The following is a 21,228-nucleotide window of genomic DNA, read 5'->3' on the forward strand; positions in this document are numbered from 1 at the left end:
GTTCCCATTAAACAAAGTGTTCACGGCTGGACACAGATCGTTTATGGAGTTTCCTGTAACTCCTTACAAACCACTATCACTGCTTTCCAGAGTTTGATTTGTCTCCGTTGGAATGATTATTTTGTGTCTGCTAGCATGGAGTTAAGTTTTAGGGTCATCATCAGATTCCCTAACAGAGAGCCAATCTGTATTCTGCCAATCTGTTGGCGACCCAAGGAAATAGATAAGTTGTGGGGGAAGGGGACTGCTGAATGCTTTCAGTCATGAAATGGAGATTTGTACTCCTGGATGCAGGACATTATTTCCTGTCTTTGCGACCTAGATGGAAATAGCATTGCCCTCTGATGGATGTGTTATAAATGAGGTCAGCCTCCTCCCAGATGGAGGTCTGAGTTTTTGAAAAGAGGTCTACAATTGGGCCGATGACGAAGGAATGCTGGCGGTATCGCAGCATTAATACCACCTGCCTTAATGGTGTGTAGACTGGTCTTGAGACGTCGAAACCACTTTTAGCTGTTTTAGCACTGGGATGTTGGCAATAGATTCTTACATTTCGGTGCACTGGGGTTGGATGATTAATTAGACTTCAATTTATTAAGATGTTGACCTTTAAGAGAAGAGAATCCAGTTAAAATTATTATTTTTCCATATATTCACACTACAAGGTTTTCCCCAATAGGAACCTTTTCAATTAAAGCAGTGCTCATTCATCCTTCTCAAAACCCCAAACTTACTCGCCGTTTAGTTCAGATGGAGCCGAGACAATGGAAAAAGGACGTTTGGTCCTCAAGACTATATCTGAAAAATGTCAAAGTCATAACAAGATTTCCAGAAGTGAACCTTTGACAGCTGCCTGTGTCTACAGATCCAGCAGCTTGTGGTGGAGGCTGTGCCATAATTTCTTTATTTTTCATCTAAATTAGATTTTTAACTGGCAAAAATTCCCTGTAAAAAGATGCAATTTTCAAAAAGTCAGTAATGCACAATTCTTGAACGAGTTATTGTGTTACATTAAGAGTTTTGGCATAACAGAGTAGACCCTGTTTCCATGCACTGGACCAATCCCAGTTCACTCTGAAGATCTTGAAGATCCATTTGGGATGCAAGGAGTTTGGAGTCTTGGTCTCTTCACAGTGCTCCTTACTCGTGAATAGTTTTTGTTTTGTGGGTGAATCCGATGGAGAGTGGGACTGTACCAAACAGAAGACTGCTTGTAACTGGGGATCTTCTTACTCAACTAAACAAGGAAAAAATATTAGACTGACAGCTGGTCTAAAACTAAGAAACACTAAATATCAAGTTAAATTTGAGAATTGCTTAATGGGCCATGTCAAAAACCAGTAACAAAAACATTTGAAACCATTAATCACATTCATTCTTTTTCTGTCTTCTTGGTCATAAAAGCAAAGCAACTATAAAAAAAAAATCATAATTCACGATCTGTCACTGAGTAGAGGTTTTCAGTTTGACCTTTCGAATTCACAGTGGGGATTTACTGCTTTTGTGAGTTTCCATGACAGTAAATGGAATATCATTCGACTGTAATTTATAGCATCCTTGAAATCTTTAGCTTCACTATTAATTGCAGCATTAACCTCTTGACATATAAGTGTCTGTGGTTAGGGCTAGGATGATTGTGAGTCTCATGCTAAGCCAGCACATTTTTAGAAAAACGTTATATTTCATGTAAAGGATCATTTTTGTATGTCTTCCTTGCAGCTCTTTCATAAGCTTTCATAAGTTTTTCCCACCTCAAGTGGGCAAATTTTCCATAAAAAGAGAGCCCTACCACCAACCGGAGTGGGACATTGCAATCTTGGTGCAAACAGAATAAATAGATATCCATTGATTATGTTCATAAACAGAATACATATTGAACAAATAGGAAAGATTAAATAAACAGTTTGCAGTTCTCTGAATTGATTGCAATAATATGTGAAGAATGATTAGCAGCTATTTCAATCATGTGAAAAGCTCCATCAAAAAAGGCGTCCCTGATTTACCCCTAAACTCTCCTCTTCATCCGTCTGTTTTTCTCTCCGTCTCTCAGAGAGGTGAATGCCACATAAGCCTTTTAAGCCTTAGCCCGCTGCACTTATGTGACCTTAGCTGTTACTTCATCATACCCCAATCTCTTCTTATCGTTTTATACATTAGTCATTTTGAATGAAAGAGGAACGGTTTTAGATCATACTGTATTGCATTGTGTGTGTGTGTGTGTGTGTGTGTGTGTGTGTTCAGATAGCCGTGACTACTCAGTAATGTGTGTGTTCCCTGTTTGATAGCAGGTTATTATCAGCATTTAGTCCTGCTCTGAAAACTCTCTCTGCAGCAGCAAAGAGCTCCACACTGAGGACCAGTCCTCATTCTTATTTTTAACCACTCCATTAATGTCTTTTCTTTCAATAACTTTCAGTTTCTTCAACAATCCTTCTTCCTGTCCTCTGCCTCTGCTTCTTTATGTCTATTTTTCCCCACTGCTTCTTAAGATGGAAGCACAAGAATTTGGAGACTTGACGAACTGATTTGTATTGATCAGCTGCCTCTGCCAGGCAGCCAGTGACAAGGGACAATATGGAGCAGGTTCAGGAAAGGAAGGATGGGGTTGATGGGAGAATTATTCTTAAAGGGCAATAATCATATCTATTATTTACACAAGAAAAGCTCTTTGTTGGTTCATTTTTGTGAAATACTAATGAATTGTTACTAAATCAAATTCCCCCTAAGTTTTACTGAACATTTTAGCATTTTCCAGCTTCTGTCTGATTTAGTCCCATAACATCACGTGTTTGGGGGGTTTGTCTTATGAGTCTTTATAAGTTTATAAGTCTTATAAACCCCAATTCAAAAAGCAGACAAAGTAAACAACTAGTAAGCTTTTAGCACAGACTTTTGTCGCTAAAGATCTGAACAATCCCTCATTAGTTTTAGCAAACAAGCTAGCTAATGCTAGCAATGGAGTGCTAATGTTACCTTTTGCTTCAAAGGCATTTGCAACCATTTATAAAAGGTGTTTAATGTCATCACCGTTTTTAAAATGTAATTAAAATGTTCACAATCAGAGGACAGTGTTTTACCGCTTTTGCTACATAGCAACCATTAGCATTAAGACCTTTGATCTTAGCCTTTCAAAAGAAATGGTCCCAGTTCAATCATACTCGGCATGATCAGTTATTCCTTTAATCTTACATTACTGCATCTATCATACCACCACTTTGCATTCTGTTGATAGCATTAGGTACTTTTGAAAAAGTTTAAACTTTTTTTTTTAAAATTAAAAGTTAGTAGCTTTAAAGTTGCCAAAAATCTCATCCCAGTGTATTGGTATTTCATTATGCCCAAAACTCTGCTGAATGCTTTAGTTCACCATAAGTGCGCTGTTGAATATATTCAAAGTTTTTTAAACGAGGTCTAAAATTGACTTTCCTCATTGGTGCCTTCAGGGATGCTGCAAAAAAAGATTTGTATTCATGAATTATTTTGCCCTTTAAAGGATAAACCTTTGTCATAACGGAGATAGGATTTCAGAAGCAATAAAGGAAGAGTGAAATTCAGAAGTAAGTTTCAGGAATAAGATTTGCGAGTTGCAGTGAATGACACAATGACCCAGCAGTTCTGATAACTCGTCGATCAGAAGTCTTTTTGTTCCTACGTGTTCACAAATAATTTTATTTCCAAATAATCTATTCTTCCAACACTTACAGTGATTTGGAAATAAGTCTGTCAAAAATCAGTGAAAACCAGCTTCACTCTTTGCAGGCTTGAGAGTCTTAACCTCTTAGGATCCGGCGTCCACATATGTGGACATCATATTTTGGGTTATTTAGACCAATATACTCAATTTTGCTTCACATGGGCCTGATATCCACTTACGAGAACATTATACTGCTACTGTTCTATCGAAATTTTAAATGAATATCCTCATATGTGGCTCTCATTTTTCTTAGAAACAAAAATTAGGTAAAAAAAAAATCTGGTAATTCTTTGTTTTTACATTCATCAGGTCCCAATCAGCCCAAATATCAAAGAGAAAAAAATGCATGCTGTGGATGAGTTCGGGTCTCAGGAGGTTAAGGTGTGTTGTCATTTTTTTTTGGTTAGGCTTTTTTGCTGAGGCAGTCCGTGAGGGTGGAAGTTGTTATATAAAAGATATAAAGGAGTGCCTTCAATCTGCATTCTTTCTAATGTACAGTAGGGGACGACTCCTCTGGTTCCAAAAAGAGGTGCATTTGTATAGATTTATATGAGAAAACAGCCCTGCGCTGGATCTGTGAGCTCAGTAAATGCTGTAATAATCAATATAATACATTTATAGGGTTGGCTGCTAGTTTTAAATCTCGTTGAATACAACATGATGTTCATTTTGCAAAATAAAATATGAGCCCATTACATACAGACCATTACAGATTTATACTTCTGTGTAAAATATTTATGAAACCTTATGCTGGAGCCTACGCTGTAAGCTAACATGAACCTCCCTGGAAATGCATCCATATGATGAACTAACATAAATGCTGGCAAAGGTGCTGACCACTTGCAAAGGCTTTATTGTAGACTCTACACAGATTCATGGCAGTAAAAATAAAACTATGAAAGTATCATTTAAGCTTTAGAAACTGCAAGGGTACGTAACGGGTGAACAGGAGCGGACCAAACGATGACAATAAAAAGAGAGCAGTTAAGATGCAAATATCTTTCAATCTTTTACTATGTTACCATTTTCTAATTTGTCACCTACACAGTGCACAAATACAGTTATCATCAAAAGTGAGAAAAGGTGTCAAAAAATACGACTCAAATTCTTTTGTGAGAACAATCGCTGTGAGACCACGCCAGGCTATCGCTTATCCCTGCAGTGACAGGGAGAAGCACCAGGAGGGCTGCTCCAATAGAAGAAAAGGAAATTGTTGGGCAGAAATTACGGAAAATTGTGAGAGAGATAAAAGCATGAAAAGCAGGACGGGGAGGAAAAGAAAGCGGCCCAGCATCTCAGGTGGCCTCTCAGATTGCTGCTCTTTGGCTCTTTGAGAAGAAGCAACGGGAGACGGCAGACTGAAAACACTCGAGTGGAGAATAATAAAAAAAAATCAATGGTGCCTGTCAGTTTTTTTGATCTGTCGCTCTTTTCACATGGCACCAGCTTGGTGTGCTTTATTCAAGTACCGTATACCACTTCAGCATCCCCCCACCCCCACCCCTGTTGTCTGTCTTCTCTCCAGTCCTCTTGCTTTTTTCCCCTCCCTCTCTCTATCCCTTTTACTCCCTAATGACTGAGCTACTGGCAGGCGATATGAAGGCGGCATTTTCTCATCGTAAAAGCATATTAAACAGTCAAGAAAGAGACCAACTCTCTGAAATGTTAAATTGAACTTTGGACTTGTCTCTAGCTTGCCTTATTTTTTTTAAACATTCTTCCTTTCTCTTTTCCCACTTCCACCTCTCCATCTCAAACTTTTCTGCCTCACTACTCTCTCTTTCAATTTATTGCTGCTAAAATTGGGCAGATGTTCTGTAAAAGCCTTTTATTAAAAACCTGATATTGGCCAGCCAATGCCATCCTCCTCTTTTATAATGGCAGTGCCTCCCTGACCACAGTTAGTCAATATAGTTTTAATACTTTTTATTTCACATGGGCGCCCAGAGAAATAATTTCAGCCTGGTGTGGGAGGATTTTACTGAACGGTCTGTAAAACCTGCAATGAAACCTGCTTCAATCCTCCTTAAGGAGCAGCTTACACAACTAGAAGAACTAAATTACTTGTAGAATCAACTGATGTGCTCTAAGGTACTTCTGATGGGTTTTCTGGGTAATATAATTGTATCTATCTATCTATATAAAATGTATCTAGCACATAATAGCGGGGTGCAAGATGCTAGCAGGCAGGGCATTCATGGAATGCTATAACCAAGTGGCCGGCATATTATGACAGCAACATCAGGAAGAAGGAACAAGAGAAGCTGGAGAAGTACCAAGGGCTCAGAGAAGAGCTCGAGAAGATGTGGAGGGTGAAGGTAACAAGCTAGCCGAGTGGCTCCAGCAAATCCCAGGAAGAACATCTGGTATCTCTGTCCAGAAGAGCACAGTCCTGGGAACAGCTAAGATACTGCGCAGGACCCTCAAGCTCCCAGGGCTCTGGTGGCAGACCTGAGCTTGAAGGATAGACCGCCTGCAGGGCCCAGAGGAGACATTTTTTCTAAATGTGTTACATAAATGCCTGAAATCGTGAATGCTATGAAAAATAACTTATCATATTAGTTTTCCAATTACATAAAAGCAAACAACAACAATAAAATGGTAAATAGAGCTTTAGCATCAACAGCTAACTTAATATTAATTTAACATAAGCATAAATAACACTGAAAAACCCAGTTATGTGATTCATTAGTACTGCAACGTATGTCGCTAACATTAGCAAGGCAGCTAACGTGTTGACACAACTTTGTTCGATGGGATTTGCATGGTTCGGTTAGTCTGTATCCCCCACCTCTAGCTCTTGAGCCAAGCTAGCTAGCTAACATTACCTCACCTCCAGCTCTTGAGCCAAGCGAGCTAGCTAGCTTTGAACTGTACGTTTTGCTGAATGCGGCAAACTAAGTACCAAGCTTTTAAAGAAATGGGCCATTAGGTGATGTGAAGTTATCATGGTGTGTAAATGACAACTTAGTAAAAACATTAGACTGTTACCTAAACAGGAGGGGCTACTATGAACCATACATCAGCTACAAAGGGACGCATAATAAGTGAATCGCTTTGTGTTTACTCAAAAATACCACATTTCTTTTTAATTAGTGAGAGTGTCAGACTGCAGTGCTCTGAAATTGCTCTGAAATGGTGTTTTTGGATTTTCAGGAAGGTACTTGGAAAAAACACAGTTGCAGATACTGTAATAAGTTTTGGTAGCACCTCTAAATCCCCATATCTGACTTTCTGTCACCTCTTTTCCCTTTCTCTCTGTGATCCTGTCTTTGTTCTTAAGCCATTTGTCTGTGTAGCTTTGTCTCTCTTCTTTGCCTGCCTTTCTCTCTTTTCTCCATGCGAAGATCATCAGGGTAGAAGTCAGTGACCCGCTTAGCAGCTCTGAAACAGATGTTCACAGGGTTTGTGTATGTGTGCGTATGGACTTATGACGGGGCCTGACAACAGCAACTAACAAGCAGTGGGCACTTAAACTGGGGAGATGGATTAATGTTTTTTTCATGTTTCAGGATGGAAGGATAAGCAATAAAGTGACAGTAGGGATTGGATTTGAGAGTTAGATTGGGATTAAAATAACTGTGGCTGTGGCTTCTTTGACCGACTGACATGCACACAGAGTTGTTGTGGATCACAGCTTGGTTAAAGAACAATTCTAGGGGGAAAGACGAGAGTTGTGAGTTCACAGAAAAGGTCAGTGTGCTAGAATAGGTTTTGTTGTGCAGTTGTAGCATAGAGCACTGTCAGTCAGGCTGTCACTTTGCATTATTGAGTCTTTAGGACAGGATCTGACTGACTCGTGGCAGTAGCCATTTTTGTTAGAGCTTTAGGGATGGTCTTGATGAAATAATATAAAATATGATTGTAAAGATCACCGTTGTGTTTAATACACAATGCTAACAATCTTATTTGTTGTGAAGACTCAGATCTAAAAGCCGAGCAGACTGCAAAAAAGCGCCATGACATTCCAGATTTTTTCATATGCAAACTTGTAACATATAATATGTTGTATAAGATATACACAAATGGAAAGGATTGCATTTCTGCATTATGAAAAAAAAGGAAGTAAACATCGAGTGATTATGAGCTGGTCCTGATATTTCAAAACAAGAAAAGGAAGAAATGGAGATTCTGGGTTCATCAGTTCTCAGCAGAAGGCAGCAACGGGGAGGTTTGAAGAGTTGAGGCTGTATGACGGCTGCTTTTGTACACATTTCAGGATGTGAGTGGGGCACTTTCAGCTCTTCACTTTCAGTAGAGGTGGGACCACATCAAAATTATGCAGGTGGTGTGAGCGGCTGAATCGAGAATAGTCGAGGCCCCAACATTTCTTTAACACGCAAAATATTTTCTGTGTCCGGTGTGTAAAGGCCTTGAGCGTGACTACGCAGAACACATGCCTAAAGTAAAGTCCTTATAAGGTAACTGTTTGTTTGTTTTTTGTTTTTTTAAGTCAGTTACTTCAAAAGCTGGATGAGCTTGCTCTTAGGATGTAGCTGTGGTTCCCATTCTGAGCCTTTCCACCAACAATAATTGCACTGGACCTCCATGAGAAGAGGAAAATCCCATGATCTGAGGATCTGTGGCTACATGTGGCGAAAGGTCCTCAAAAATCCTGATGTGAACATTTTAGCAGGTCTTCACAAACTCACTCACTTTCTGTTTGTTTTGTTTTGATATCAGCCCAAATCATCTGCAGCGTTTCACAGAGACATCATGTGGAAGCGGCCCTCGTGGCTAATTGAAGCAGAGGTTGACTGTTTCTGTTTGTCATCGGGAAACCTTTGTTGCTGTTATTTAATCACCTTTGTCTCAACAATTAAATTTCACATTTGGGCAGCGTGGGAAGGAATTATTAATCGTTACAGGAACTAGGAAAGTGTGTGCATCAGTGAGTGCGCGACGGGTGTGTGTTCTCCAAATGCTCATCCAAGGCACAACGGTGCACTCGGTCTGTTCAGCTAAAACGTAAATTACTGGTTTACAGCGACTACCTACTCATTTCACATATAGCCTTCAGCGCTGCAGGCACCACCACCCAGTTACTCCTTGAGGAGAAATAGATTTATGTCTGTCTTTGTGGTTGGATTGCACATGATGTTTAAGACAAACTGAAATCTGCTCAGAGTAAAAAAAATCAAAGGTTTGTGTGCTGAAAATTTGATCACTCAAACTATTTAAAAACATCGTGGACTTAAAATTTGAAACAAGCTCTTCTGGTAAAAAACAAAAAGAAAGCACTGGTCCTCAGGTGTTTCTAAAATAACCTTCAAAACCTGACGCCCTTCAGAATCAAAGCAGCTGCAAGGTGTGAACTTGACAGGAAACACTGGCGTTGCGACAGCTGGCAAAGGGTCGAAAATTGCAGTGCATTCTGGGTAGTTGCCATCATGTTAGTGTTCGCTCAAAACCTAAACAAAGATGAACATCAACAGGTAGTTACTCAATATTCAATGCTGTACTGTAATGTGTTTTGTCTTTTTTCCAATTCGATAAAACACAACATTTCCTTATTATTACATACTAATATTTTGTAACCATGTAACAATTACTGTAGATGTGTAACTGAAGTGCAACGACAGCACGAAGTCGGGACTGCAGAAGTTTTAAAACACGAAAGTATAAAGCTTTTGTTTGATTCAAGCCATACCGCCATGTAGCTACAGCCTACATATAACTGCCACATTTGTAATGTAGCAAAATCCCTACGATGTCTTCAAGCCGTACATCGTCGGCAGGCTGGGGACTGACTACAAGAATTACTGTCAGTGCTCAAGCGTTTACAGTAAAGCCTCCAGAATGAGTCTAATTTTATTAGCCGAGTAAAGAGATGGTTGAGTGCGTGGGTTTTGCTTCTGCGATGGTGCAGCTCTCGCCAGTCAGTGATAAACACCACGCCGTCCACCTCTAATGCCCCACCAGCTCGCTTTGACTTTGTAGAGGTCACGTAAACACAAACATTCCCGCGCTTGTTCCCGCTTCTTTGGGCACCTACACGAAAAGCTGACGGCGTAATTACCGAGCTCGACCGAGGAGAAAGTGGAGGTCAGGAAGCGTCTTGTCAGAGGTGTTCAAGCCCGACTGATACTGTAATTTTAATTTGCATTGCCACACACACAGAAGACACAGAACACTTTGATGGCTGAGCACAAGCTAATTAGTGGTCCAAAGTAAGGAAACAAAGTTAACAAGCACAAGTTTGTTGGACCTTTTTTTTACTGAAAGATTTTACAGTGCAGAACTATATAAATGTTTGTATAGAAAGCTCTACCACAAGAAATACCACAAAGACATCATTTTAAATGAGGCAATCACTGCATTTCAACCCTAATTGGTGGCAATTTAAGGTATATTTAGTTTTTTTCCTACTGTTAAAATCTCTTACTCTGTGTATTTAATCTTTAACCACTATTGCAATGTACAAATTGCCTCCAAAGTACCTTCATTACATTATTAATAGGTAAATGAATCGGATTTTATATAAGTGATGTACTCCTTTTCATAGTAATGGTTTTATTGTTTAGTTGAATCATTGAAATCGCATTTTGTGCAGCAGGTTGATCTGACATGAAGATTAGGAGATCTGAAGGCACACACCACACGGCTGATTTGACACACAGACACGCAGCTGGCTAAATAATCCCATAAAAATGTGATCAGTGGGCTAGCGCTTGACGTCACTGGGGCGCGCTCAGGATTATTTAACGTTTTGCGACTGTGATGCGGCAGTTTAAAGACTTGCGTAACATCTCACGTCAAACGGACTGGGTAACAATACCATCACAAGGCTTGCTTTGATTCCATTAAAAGACTTTGTGTGAGTTGCAAAGCTGTGCTGTCTGTTTGGAAGTGTCTATGTTATTGTTCCATGGTTTGCCCGATCATTTTATTTGTTCAAGCTGAAAGCAGCTGCTGGTTTTAATTGTAGCCGACAGTCGACTGTGCGAACCCTCTCTTCTAATCCCTCATATGTTTTGTTTTTGTTTTTTTCGTCTGTTGCTGAGCAGCTTTGGTGACGTTGCGCTGTTTGCACTTCTCAATTGTCACTCGAGTTCACCCTCCTCTCTTCTTAATTGTTGCTGACCTCCCATTTCCTTATCTCTGATTGACAGGTGTGAAAAGCAGCCTGGCTAGTGCTGTAGTCGCTGTTGTTGTCAAGGAAACCCAAAGTCCCATCCCGTTGCCATGGGGAAACAGAACAGCAAACTGCGGCCAGAGGTGTTGCAGGATCTTCGTGAGAATACCGAGTTCTCCGACCACGAGTTGCAGGAGTGGTACAAGGTGCACAATTCACACCCTGAACACTGTGCAAAAGTCTCTAGCCTGCCTTCAACTCTTTATACTCTACTTCCAAGGACCAAGACTTTATTGTAAATTTTTAAAGTGGTCTTGAGCAATAGTTCTCCAGGCTTTCTGAAGGTGTTCAAAGTTTTTCTTTAGACATTAACTGCAAGTCCCTACACTCGATAATTTTCACAGGAATGCTTTCTCTTGTTTGTTGAGCCACATAACACTGACGTATGATTCATTCTAGGATAAAATGGCACCTAAAGGCACCAAACCTGCGTTGTGTCTACACACGACAGACCACAGATCAGTAGATGAACAGTATCTGAAAGTCACATCTCTAAGAAACAGAACAAAATCCAGCAAAGACCTGACACAGGACCCGAGATGCCTGAGAGATTACAGCTGGCTCTTCAGCTGTATTTTGTGTATCAATGTGTACAGAGGAGGTCAGGATACAGGTACAACAGTCTGTGGCTGCAACCATCTGTAAAACATGATGGAGGCTTTGTCGTGGTTTGGGGCTGCATTTCAGACAGTTGTGTCAGGGATCTTTTGGATGATGATGGAAAAGATGGAAAAGTACTATCTGATTTTGATCCACCATTCAGTACCATCTAGAAGGTGTCTGATTGGCCACAGCTTCATTTTAAAGCATACAATGATCATAAACAAACTGCCTATACAGTACAAATACTTCCTGGTAGAAGAACTAACACAATGGAACACTTTCAGTCATGGATTGGCCTCCCCAGAGCCAAAAATCCAATGTTTTGAAGCAATGTGGGATCATTCTAACAGAGAATAGAACAAAAGCCAACATCTAAAGAAGAGCTTTGACTGTCCTTCAAAAGGTTTGACGAACTATTCCCAAAGATACTTGATAAAATGATAAGGAAGCTGACCTAAGAGAGTTCAAGCTGCGTGGGAGAGTAAGGCCAGTCATACCAAATATTGACTTTCAAGCTCATTAAAACTATACAAACTTTAAATTTAAAGCTTTAAATACTGTATTTCTAATTGTGTTCCCACATGAGAAGGAATGCAGAAAATTTAATAGAAATGGTGAATGGCTCAAAACCTTTGCACAGTACTGTACTATATTATAACTGTAGTCTTACACTACTGTACTTCTAAGATAAATACTGTAGTTTTTTGTTTTGCAGATTTATATTGAATTGTATATAATGACAGATCTGGTATTTATATGGCATCTACATAAAATGGACCAGTAATACTAATATAACTATAAGAGGTATCATTTGGCATAGATGTTTATAAAGCCGTACAATGAAGCCAACAGCAAAGAACCAAAAACTGCAGTTTCTCAAACGGCCATCTGAGGCTTGAGGCTCAACTTTAGTACAGAAATAAACTGCCCAGGTTCTTTGCACATGGCAACTGTGCAGGCGGTGTTTTTTTTTTCAACTCTTCCATTTAACATTATACAGGGATAAATGTTAGCTATTAATGAGGGTGGGGCAACTTTGAGTTACAGAATAGTGCTCACCTCGGGCAATTTATCTCTCTTAAATTCTCATATTTGTGGTGCTGGTGCCTTTTGGAGCATATTCACTGAAGTTATCCAGCAAATATGGATTTCAGTTTGGTTATTATACAGACAGATTGTCCAACAAATCCATGATCCTGTGTTGTTTGTTGAATTACAATCTTTTATTCGATCGTGGGATATCTTGATGCATGCTCGATCATCCATGTAAGCAAATCCCAAAAGGCTGATTCTGTTCATCTGGACGTAGCGTTTTCAGTGGGAGAAACGTTTCGTCACTCATCTGCAGGTTTCCTCAGCCTTCAGTGGGCTGGTTTCAGTTATTGTGCAAATGTACTTGGGGAAACCTGCAGTCAGCTAAGACTGAAGAAGTCACTTGGATGAGTGACGAAACGTTTCTCCGATTGAAAATGCTACGTGCAGATGAACAGAATCAGCCTTCGTGGGATATGTTACTTGGCTTAAACACAGATACCAGGTATCTCTACGATCTACTCCCATCTACTCATACAATGCCAACTAAGCTTGCTAGTATTAGCTGATAACACAACCATTTTCGTCAGATTCTTTGGCTATTTGGGAGCAACACAACTAGCTAGCAACTAGCTGAGGGGTGGGCAATCTCAGTCCACGAGGGCCGGTGTCACTGCAGGCTTTAGATGTGTCCTCAAACCAACACAGCTGATTTAAATGGCTAAATTAGCTCCTCAACATGTCCTGAAGTTCTCCAGAGGCCTGGTAACGAACTAATCATGTGATTCAGGTGTGTTGACCCAAGGTGAGATCTAAAACCTGCAGGGACACCGGCCCTCGTGGACTGAGATTGCCCACCCCTGATAGCTGAACGCATTAGCAAACTAATAAAAGCAATAACCCGGAGCATAAAGATGAATAATCTGGTCGATTTAAGTAGATTCGTCACCTCGCATATGACACAGCACAATTGGATCAATTGGTGTTATAAAAATATTCAGTGTTGCACCTTTAACTACCGTCTGAACAGCATGGCTTGAGTTATCATCTTCTGATATCAAAGTTGCATGTTTAAAATAAATCTCTTTACCTATTGTTTCTCCAAAATCAGAATCTTCCTGATCTTCAAACATTTCAAAAGCGCTTTGGATCCTTTCATTGTTGGTAAAAATAAGTTCTAAACTAGGCAAATATGTCACACAGCAGAGTTATGATTTATATCACGATTGTTAGGACATCCTTGCGTCTTCTGTACAGACATGTTTCTATCTGTGATCTGTAACACTGACAGCAGTCTTATCTCCGTCCACCACAGAGCACTGTCTAAACCCAGTCCTTTATTTAGTGGGGAGCTTAGCATTATGAAATGCCACAGTGACCTGACCTCACGAGTTATCTCATCTTATGCACATGGATATATGTGTAGTGGCTGCAGAGCTTTACACGTGGATTAAACCTATGGAACAGTTGCGCGTGCTGTCCTGAATAAGAGTTGTACAGGTTAAAGTCCTTCCCTCACTGACCTGTCACAGTGGTCACAGGTCTCAGCAGATTAACTGCTTCTGAGTGTGGGAGATGCTGGATGCTTCACTAAACACAGTGAAATTTGGAACACTGTCAATTAAAAATATTTATTAGGAGCACAACCCTGCTGATTTTTCCCCTCCAGTTGTGAGTAGAAATCCCAGCCATCAGAAATGGTTTTGTTACCTCATTGCCTCTATTTTAAAGGTCTTTGTAAAAGAGCTTTATTTCTTTTGAACAAAGACCAGGGATAGAAGTGACTTTTACCTCCCTTTTTTTCCTCAGGCACAATGCCGCTTTATCAAATGTGAGGGCTTGAATAGAAGATAGCGTTGGCTTTTCTGATCCAAGGCTAAGCTCCTTTTCAAAATCATTCTTATCAGAATAAGAAGTTAAATGATTGAAAATGTTACTACTCAAAGTTTTGATTGAGAAATTTGATCTCTGACTGTTCTGATGTTTTGAAAAAGTTATGTTAGTTTCCTGACTTCTTGCATATTTGAGCAACACAATGCTGAACTGCATACTGCATTTATTACAACAGCAAGGCTTTATAATAGAAGAGTCCGGGTACTAGACTAGCCTGTCTGCAGTCCAAAATAGACACTGATCACCTAGAATTCAATGCATTTTATACAGCGTCCCAACTTTATTGGAGTTCGAGTTGTTTTATATTATTCTATAGACATAAAGAAAATGTTAAAGGTCTTATTTTCAACCTTGTCTCACCTAATATCTGCTTTTTTGAACCTCAGGGTTTCTTGAAGGACTGCCCCAGTGGAACCTTGAATGTGGAGGAATTCAAGAAGATCTACGCCAATTTCTTCCCCTACGGCGATGCCTCCAAGTTTGCCGAGCATGTCTTCCGAACTTTTGACACCAACGCCGACGGGACAATAGACTTCCGGGAGTTCATCATTGCCTTGAGTGTGACGTCACGAGGAAAGCTGGAGCAGAAGCTTAAATGGGCCTTCAGTATGTACGACCTGGATGGAAATGGGTACATCAGCCGCGAGGAAATGCTGGAGATTGTAGAGGTAAGCAAGGGAAGCTGGTTAGTTTTGGTTGAAGTAAACACTTCTTCTGGCCTCAGGTGCTGGTGGAGGGGTTGTCACATGTAGACCATGCGATTTGCCTCAAAACCTTCCATTATAGCTCAATATGACACTTTTATTAGGGCCACAAGGTTACTGCCATTTAAAAGCAAACTGTTGTTGCAGTGCTATCTACTGCATTTAGCTAGGTCACACATCCAGAGGGCTTGTAGCCTACACTACATTTACCTCTTGACTGTATACGCTTACCTAATTGCATAGTGAGTTGATGATTGGTGGCATCTCCCCTACCACATAACCAACAACAAGCTAATTAACTCCCTTTAGATCTCAGGCTAGATAAAAAGTTAGCCATGGCAGTTTTGAAGTTGTAACACTGGAATCATTAGTAGCATCCTAGTTTGCGTACATGAATTAGAGTGCCTTAGCAGCTCACAGACACTTAGTATCGTCACTAAATATTATAAATACTTGTGCAAAGATGCTTTGTCATCTCCCTAGCAGGCCTTTATATTAGTGCTGTCAGCATTAATCTCGTTAAAATGACGTTAATGCCATAACTGCAGCAAATCTCCGTTAGCAAGTTACCGCGGATCACCCCGTGCGTGGGGCTGCAAGGTGTCAACGTGTTAACGAGCTAACCGAGTGCCATATGTGTAGAAGATCCCTTAATATCTGTAGCAGTTGTAGCTCAGGATATAGAGCGGGTCGTCCACCAGTTAGGTGATACTCAACCCCCAAATTGCCTGTGATGCACCTGTGGGCAAGCACTCAGTAAGAATAGTAAAGCACTTTGATTTATGGTCCATTTCAATTTCTAAATCCCCAAACCTGATTTCCTTTTCATAAACACACATCATGCGACTGAAACAGGAATGTTCTTGAATAACTAATTTGATCTCACCAGGAGTCTCAGTATGTTTTCTTGCTTTTTCCTGCTTGTTCTTTCCATTGGTCCTTCAAATTTTCATCTAGCACATGGTGCAAACTACATGACAGTTTGTATTGATCAGCCAAACACAGAGATTTATACAATACTAAGAAAAGACAGAGCACCTTTAATAAATACTCCCATTAGTTATGTTAAGTAAGTTAATGCATTCATTTAAGTATGTGGATGAATGCATTAACTTACTCTAATAGGCACCCTGAGTGCAGCATTGGCACAGGCAACAGTTTGCAGGAAGGCTGTTAAGTAGTGCTGCATCTAATCCTTTCACTGTTGAAGAGAACAAGCAGAAGGACTCATATGTCAAGATATTGGACTGAGGATCTCGTTGTGTATTCTGTGTGTGTGTGTGTGCACTTCTGGATTCTCGTGGATTAGCAAGTTAAATTTAACTTGAGTTTATCCCTGAGTGTGCAGAATGCTAGGATTATCTACAGGCTCACTGAGGTTACACACCGTTAGGGAAAGGAGGGGACCATTATGTGCTGAGAGTGAGCAGGAGAGTGGAAGGGTCATGACTGAGGTCAGATTTGTTTTACACCACATTATCAGATTAATAAAAGCTCTACACTTTTGCGGATCAATGGACGTGTCCATCATAATAACCACAATTTCAATTTCTTGCATATTGTGAGTTGTATGTGGGTCTGGACACGCAGGAAGGAGAAAAGGACTCGACGTGCAGCAGGTCAGGGTGATTAAAGATAGATAAAGATAGATTTTGCTAACAAGCAAAAGTTTGCTGAGAAAATGGAACGAGCAGTTTGAGGAGCTGATGAATGAGAGAATGGGGAAAGATGGTGAACTGGGAAGTGCAGAGGATTAGTAAGGAGGAAATGAGGGACAGAGGGCGGTAGACTTATTAACCAAATTGTTCAACACAATCCACAAGAGTGAGAGGATAACTGAGGAATGGAGAAGCCTGCTGCTACGGATTTTCAAGAGGTGTCATGTGCAGAGCTGTAGTAGTGATGAGCCATACCAAGAAAATATGGGAAAGAGCTGCTGATGCTAGGTTGAGAAGAGAGGTGACGATCGGTGAGCAACAGTGTGGCTTCATACTGACAAAGAGCTCTACAGATCTGATGTTTGCTTTGAGAGTGTTGATGGAGAAGTGTAGAGAAGGATCTCCACTGTGTCTTTGTGCATCTAGAGAAAGCAGATTATAGGGTGCTGAGGAGTGTCAGGAGTGGGAGAGATGTATGTGAAGGTGGTGCAGTGCATGTATAAGGACAGCAAAGACATTGGTGAGGTGTGCGGTAGGAGTGGCAGGGAGTTAACCCTAACACTAACCAATGTGGGTGTGGGATTACATCAGGAATGAGCCTCTTCCTCTCCAGAGGGTTGGTGTGACAGAGGAGGATGTTAGTGATAAGCTGAGATATTCAGATGATCTGCTGTGGGGAATCTTAAAAGCAACAAGCCGTGGCCTTCAGTGAATCCTTTACAGCAGCGGTCCCCAACCCCCGGGCCTCGGACCGGTACCGGTCCGTGAGTCGTTTGGTACCGGGCCGCGAGAGTTGAGGCTCAGGTGTGAAATGTATAGTTTTCAAGGTTTTTATCGGTTTTCAGCGTTATTTTGTTATCGTTTTTATCGTTTACTCGGTTTTCTTTGGTCTTTTCATGTGTGTTATGAATAAATCTTCTTTTTTTCGGTACCGGTACTAGTTTTATTTTGTTGTATTTATACACCTTAAAGGCCGGTCCGTGAAAATATTGTCGGGCATAAACCGGTCCGTGGCGCAAAAAAGGTTGGGGACCGCTGCTTTACAGACTATGGCCTTGCTATGGTGGAGTCGCTTTTTCTACTCTGGCACAATTAAAATTGGGTGACAATCCAAATGTGATTTTTATCAATTCTATTTTTTTGTGTAAACCTTAATATTCACATCCGTGAAATGTGCTAAAGATATATAATCCAAAGTTGTAATACCATTTTGTACCACAAGATGGTGCAAAGAGTCACTATAACATTTAATGTAACCAGCCAAATCGATTACAAACTGAGCGGGGGAGGGAGAAAGAGGAATATCAAAACATCTCAACCATCTACAGTCATTGATCTCAACACAGTCAGTTGTAAAATGCTGCCCCCTGCTGTTGAAAGTTTTAGTTTTCCTCAACAAATGCAGGGATAACGTCCACATCCCAAACCGTGAACTTGTGTATCACAAAACCCTGTTTTCTCATTACTTTTTTTATGTTCATTTTATTTTATTTTTTTAACTTTCTAGCTACCTTAGCAAGTCAGTTGGGATAATATTAATCAAATATTGAGCTAACGCTGGTTTGAATGCTGTTTGTCTGTCTTAATGATGGATGGATGCTACAATATGCCCTTAAAATGGTATAAAGTAAGAGTACAGCTGGGCTCCATTTCAACTTGAGCTGATATCTCTGCAGCAAAATCCACAGACATCTTGGACATAACGTCAACGCTGTTGTGTCTTCAGATTCTGTTGTGGTCCCGAGTCATTAGTGAGCCTTCCTGGGAGGCACATCTGAGGATACCTCTCATTACAGGGAGCCACCTGGCACACCTGTTGGCATTAGGTTGACATTCATTGTTGGTGAATAGATAAAAGGAGCCAACCATGAAACTGAAGGGTTGTTGCACACTAATGATGGCATAGCTGAATCATCTGTGCTCAGACTTAAAGCAGTAAAAATACCTGATTATTTCTGTGTCCGTGACGCCTTTGTCACTATTTTTCTCCTTGGAGGTTTTTCCCACAGTTTTTTGAAGGACGATGTGGGCATGCGCTTTACAGTCAGAGGAGATAACATTTTAGAGCCAGTGTATCTTTCTTAAAAGCACAGAGGGCTCATTTCCTGCGAGCTCCCTGCCTCTGTGACGATGCTCCTGCGACACCGATCTACAGTTGCTTTTACACCCTATACTCCCAGCGGAGGAGATTTAATAGGCACGTAAGCTGATTTTAGATCTGCGCCTGAGGACAGCTGATACTCAGAGCTTTTCTTGCAGAGGTTAATTTAATGCTATCAGGGGACGCGACGTGCTCATATCGGTCAACAGATAAAGATGTTTGAGATCAATAGCGTAAGCCCTCCCTCCCTTTACCCCGCTGCCACATGTGATCCATGTCACCGTGGCGCGATGGAGCAATTCTATAGGCACACAAACACTGCGTGGGTATTTGTGGAAAAGCTGCCCAGGGAGCAGCTCTTAGCATCAGGAGCAACAAATGTCAGTGAATCATGTGGACTTTCAGAAAGGCTGTTTATCAGCATCTTGAAAGCTGCAGTGACTTTATTTTTTTTAGTTCAGTTATGTTTTACTTCTTTCCTGCTGAGTCTCCTTAATGGGTCCCTGCTGGCTTGAATTCACTTATCTTTCTTGTTCTCCTGCCACCGCCCACCCAACCACCCACCCTATCTCTCTCTCCTTCTTTTTCTCTCTCATCTCTCAGGCCATCTACAAGATGGTGTCATCCGTGATGAAGATGCCAGAGGATGAATCCACGCCGGAGAAGAGGACGGATAAGATCTTCAGACAAATGGACCTCAATAATGATGGTGAGAGGAGGAAATGGCAAAAAGGAGGGTGCTGGGGAGAGACAGAAAAAGAAATGAGGGTAGCGCTGGGTGAATGTGACAAGATCATCTTTGAAATGTGCTAATTTTGTTGGGGACAAAAGACTTTGTACAGAATTCAAACAGCATATATGTGTGTCAAACAAAGTGCAGATGAGGCCAGAACTATTAGCCATCGTCTGAAATTGTATTTGACCAAGTGCTGTCAAACAGAGCAAGGGTTTTTAAACACAGCTCTTTGAAGGTTTGATTTTGGATTCTTATTTTTTTATTTATTTTTTTTTACACAAAAGCAAAATTATTTACCCCCCACCCCTCCCCCCTGCCGTTAATTATCAGCCCCCTGATGGTAATAGTTACTTGTTGGTATCTTATTTTGCTGGATAACAGTCTGCAGTCATTTGCTGTAGTCTCAAAAACACTTCTGAGCTCTCCACACTCCACATATTTTCAATGCAGTGCAGGGTGATGCAGGTTGGGGCTTTGTGAATTTTGGAGGTAGTGCTTCACCAGGAGCGACATATATTTTGTCTGATATTGTGTGCAAAAAGAAATAACTTCACAGACTATCACTGCCTATTGTTGTGCATCCTTTATGGCCTTGGCTTCTTCCAGCATGCACCAAGTCCCAAAGCAAAAGTTATGTGAAAATGGTTTCATTGGCATGGGGATGTGGCTTTACTGTCGGCTGATTGACAAATATATTGGTTATCATTGGTTGACAGATCTTTGTTGAGATATTTTACTAAAAGCTAAACTTTTGGGTAGGTTTGTCCTACCCAAAAAGCATTTCTAAGGCATTAACTGCAACTCTATGTATAACGTAAGCACAATGAACTGTGGGTAAATCTGCGAAGTCAACAACAAATTCAGACGTACCAAAAGTGTTTGCCAAAGAGCCCACGTGTACGTAAAAACATAAGCCCAGACTGATTTAGCAGGAACGCAACTCAAACTCTGTAAGTCTAAGAGTGTGGACATTGGGATTGGGCTTCAAACTCCATGACGCAGAGAAGTAAGGGTTTAAAGGCTGTAATGATGTAACTGCACAGGAAGAGGCCAGCAGTAATGAAAATTAGAAAAATGTTGCAGTAACTGTAGAAATAAACACTGGATTGATCCAAATATGATTTAACCATAATTCTGACATAAAACACGAAAGATCGTTACATGATTCTGAATAAAAATCTTCCAGTTGGTTCTAGTGTTGGTTTTTATTTATCTAAAAACAGAAGAAAAATGAAGGCAAGAAATAAAATACAAAGAAAAGGAAGATGAATGGGATGTAAGGATCTGTACTTATGCCTTACCTACCTCCATTAAAAGCTAACTACATATTTAATGAAATACATATACAAATACAAGACAGACTACTCTCACATGCTTGGGGGCAATTAGCTTAGCCTCGCATAAGAGCAAAAGAAGGAGCAAGTGTTAATCAGGCGGTTTCTGCTGGTGTAAAGATACACAACAAACACACATGTGTCATTATACATATATATTCTATTATACATTATAGCGCAACATGGCTTTAGTGAAGCTGACACACCTCTTTATCAGAACATTAGTTATAGTAACAGTGTAGGTACAGAAGCTGATACTTCTTAATCATACTTCCCTTGCTCACTCTTTTTCAGCATATTACACACATTGATCTTCAAAATATCTCCACAAATTAATA

At 40.5% G+C, this 21,228-nt stretch overlaps 1 protein-coding gene across 3 annotated transcripts in view; it reads left to right on the forward strand.

The window, feature by feature from the left end:
* hpca (hippocalcin) overlaps window positions 1-21,228 on the forward strand; it is a 48,167-nt gene that overhangs the window by 24,339 nt on the left and 2,600 nt on the right. For 2 of the 3 annotated variants that reach the window (XM_006806041.3, XM_087834825.1), the window contains exons 2-4: window positions 10,807-10,975; window positions 14,744-15,025; window positions 19,424-19,529. In XM_006806041.3, the coding sequence (XP_006806104.1) occupies window positions 10,880-10,975; window positions 14,744-15,025; window positions 19,424-19,529 (484 nt within the window). In that variant the 5' untranslated portion in view covers window positions 10,807-10,879. Of the gene's footprint in view, window positions 1-8,156; window positions 8,331-10,806; window positions 10,976-14,743; window positions 15,026-19,423; window positions 19,530-21,228 lie in introns of those variants that run through there. The other variant, XM_006806042.3, reaches the window with a different exon arrangement.

The sequence above is a fragment of the Neolamprologus brichardi genome, chromosome 22, assembly GCF_056152115.1.
Source record: "Neolamprologus brichardi isolate AB-2024 chromosome 22, ASM5615211v1, whole genome shotgun sequence".
NCBI lineage: Eukaryota > Metazoa > Chordata > Actinopteri > Cichliformes > Cichlidae > Neolamprologus > Neolamprologus brichardi.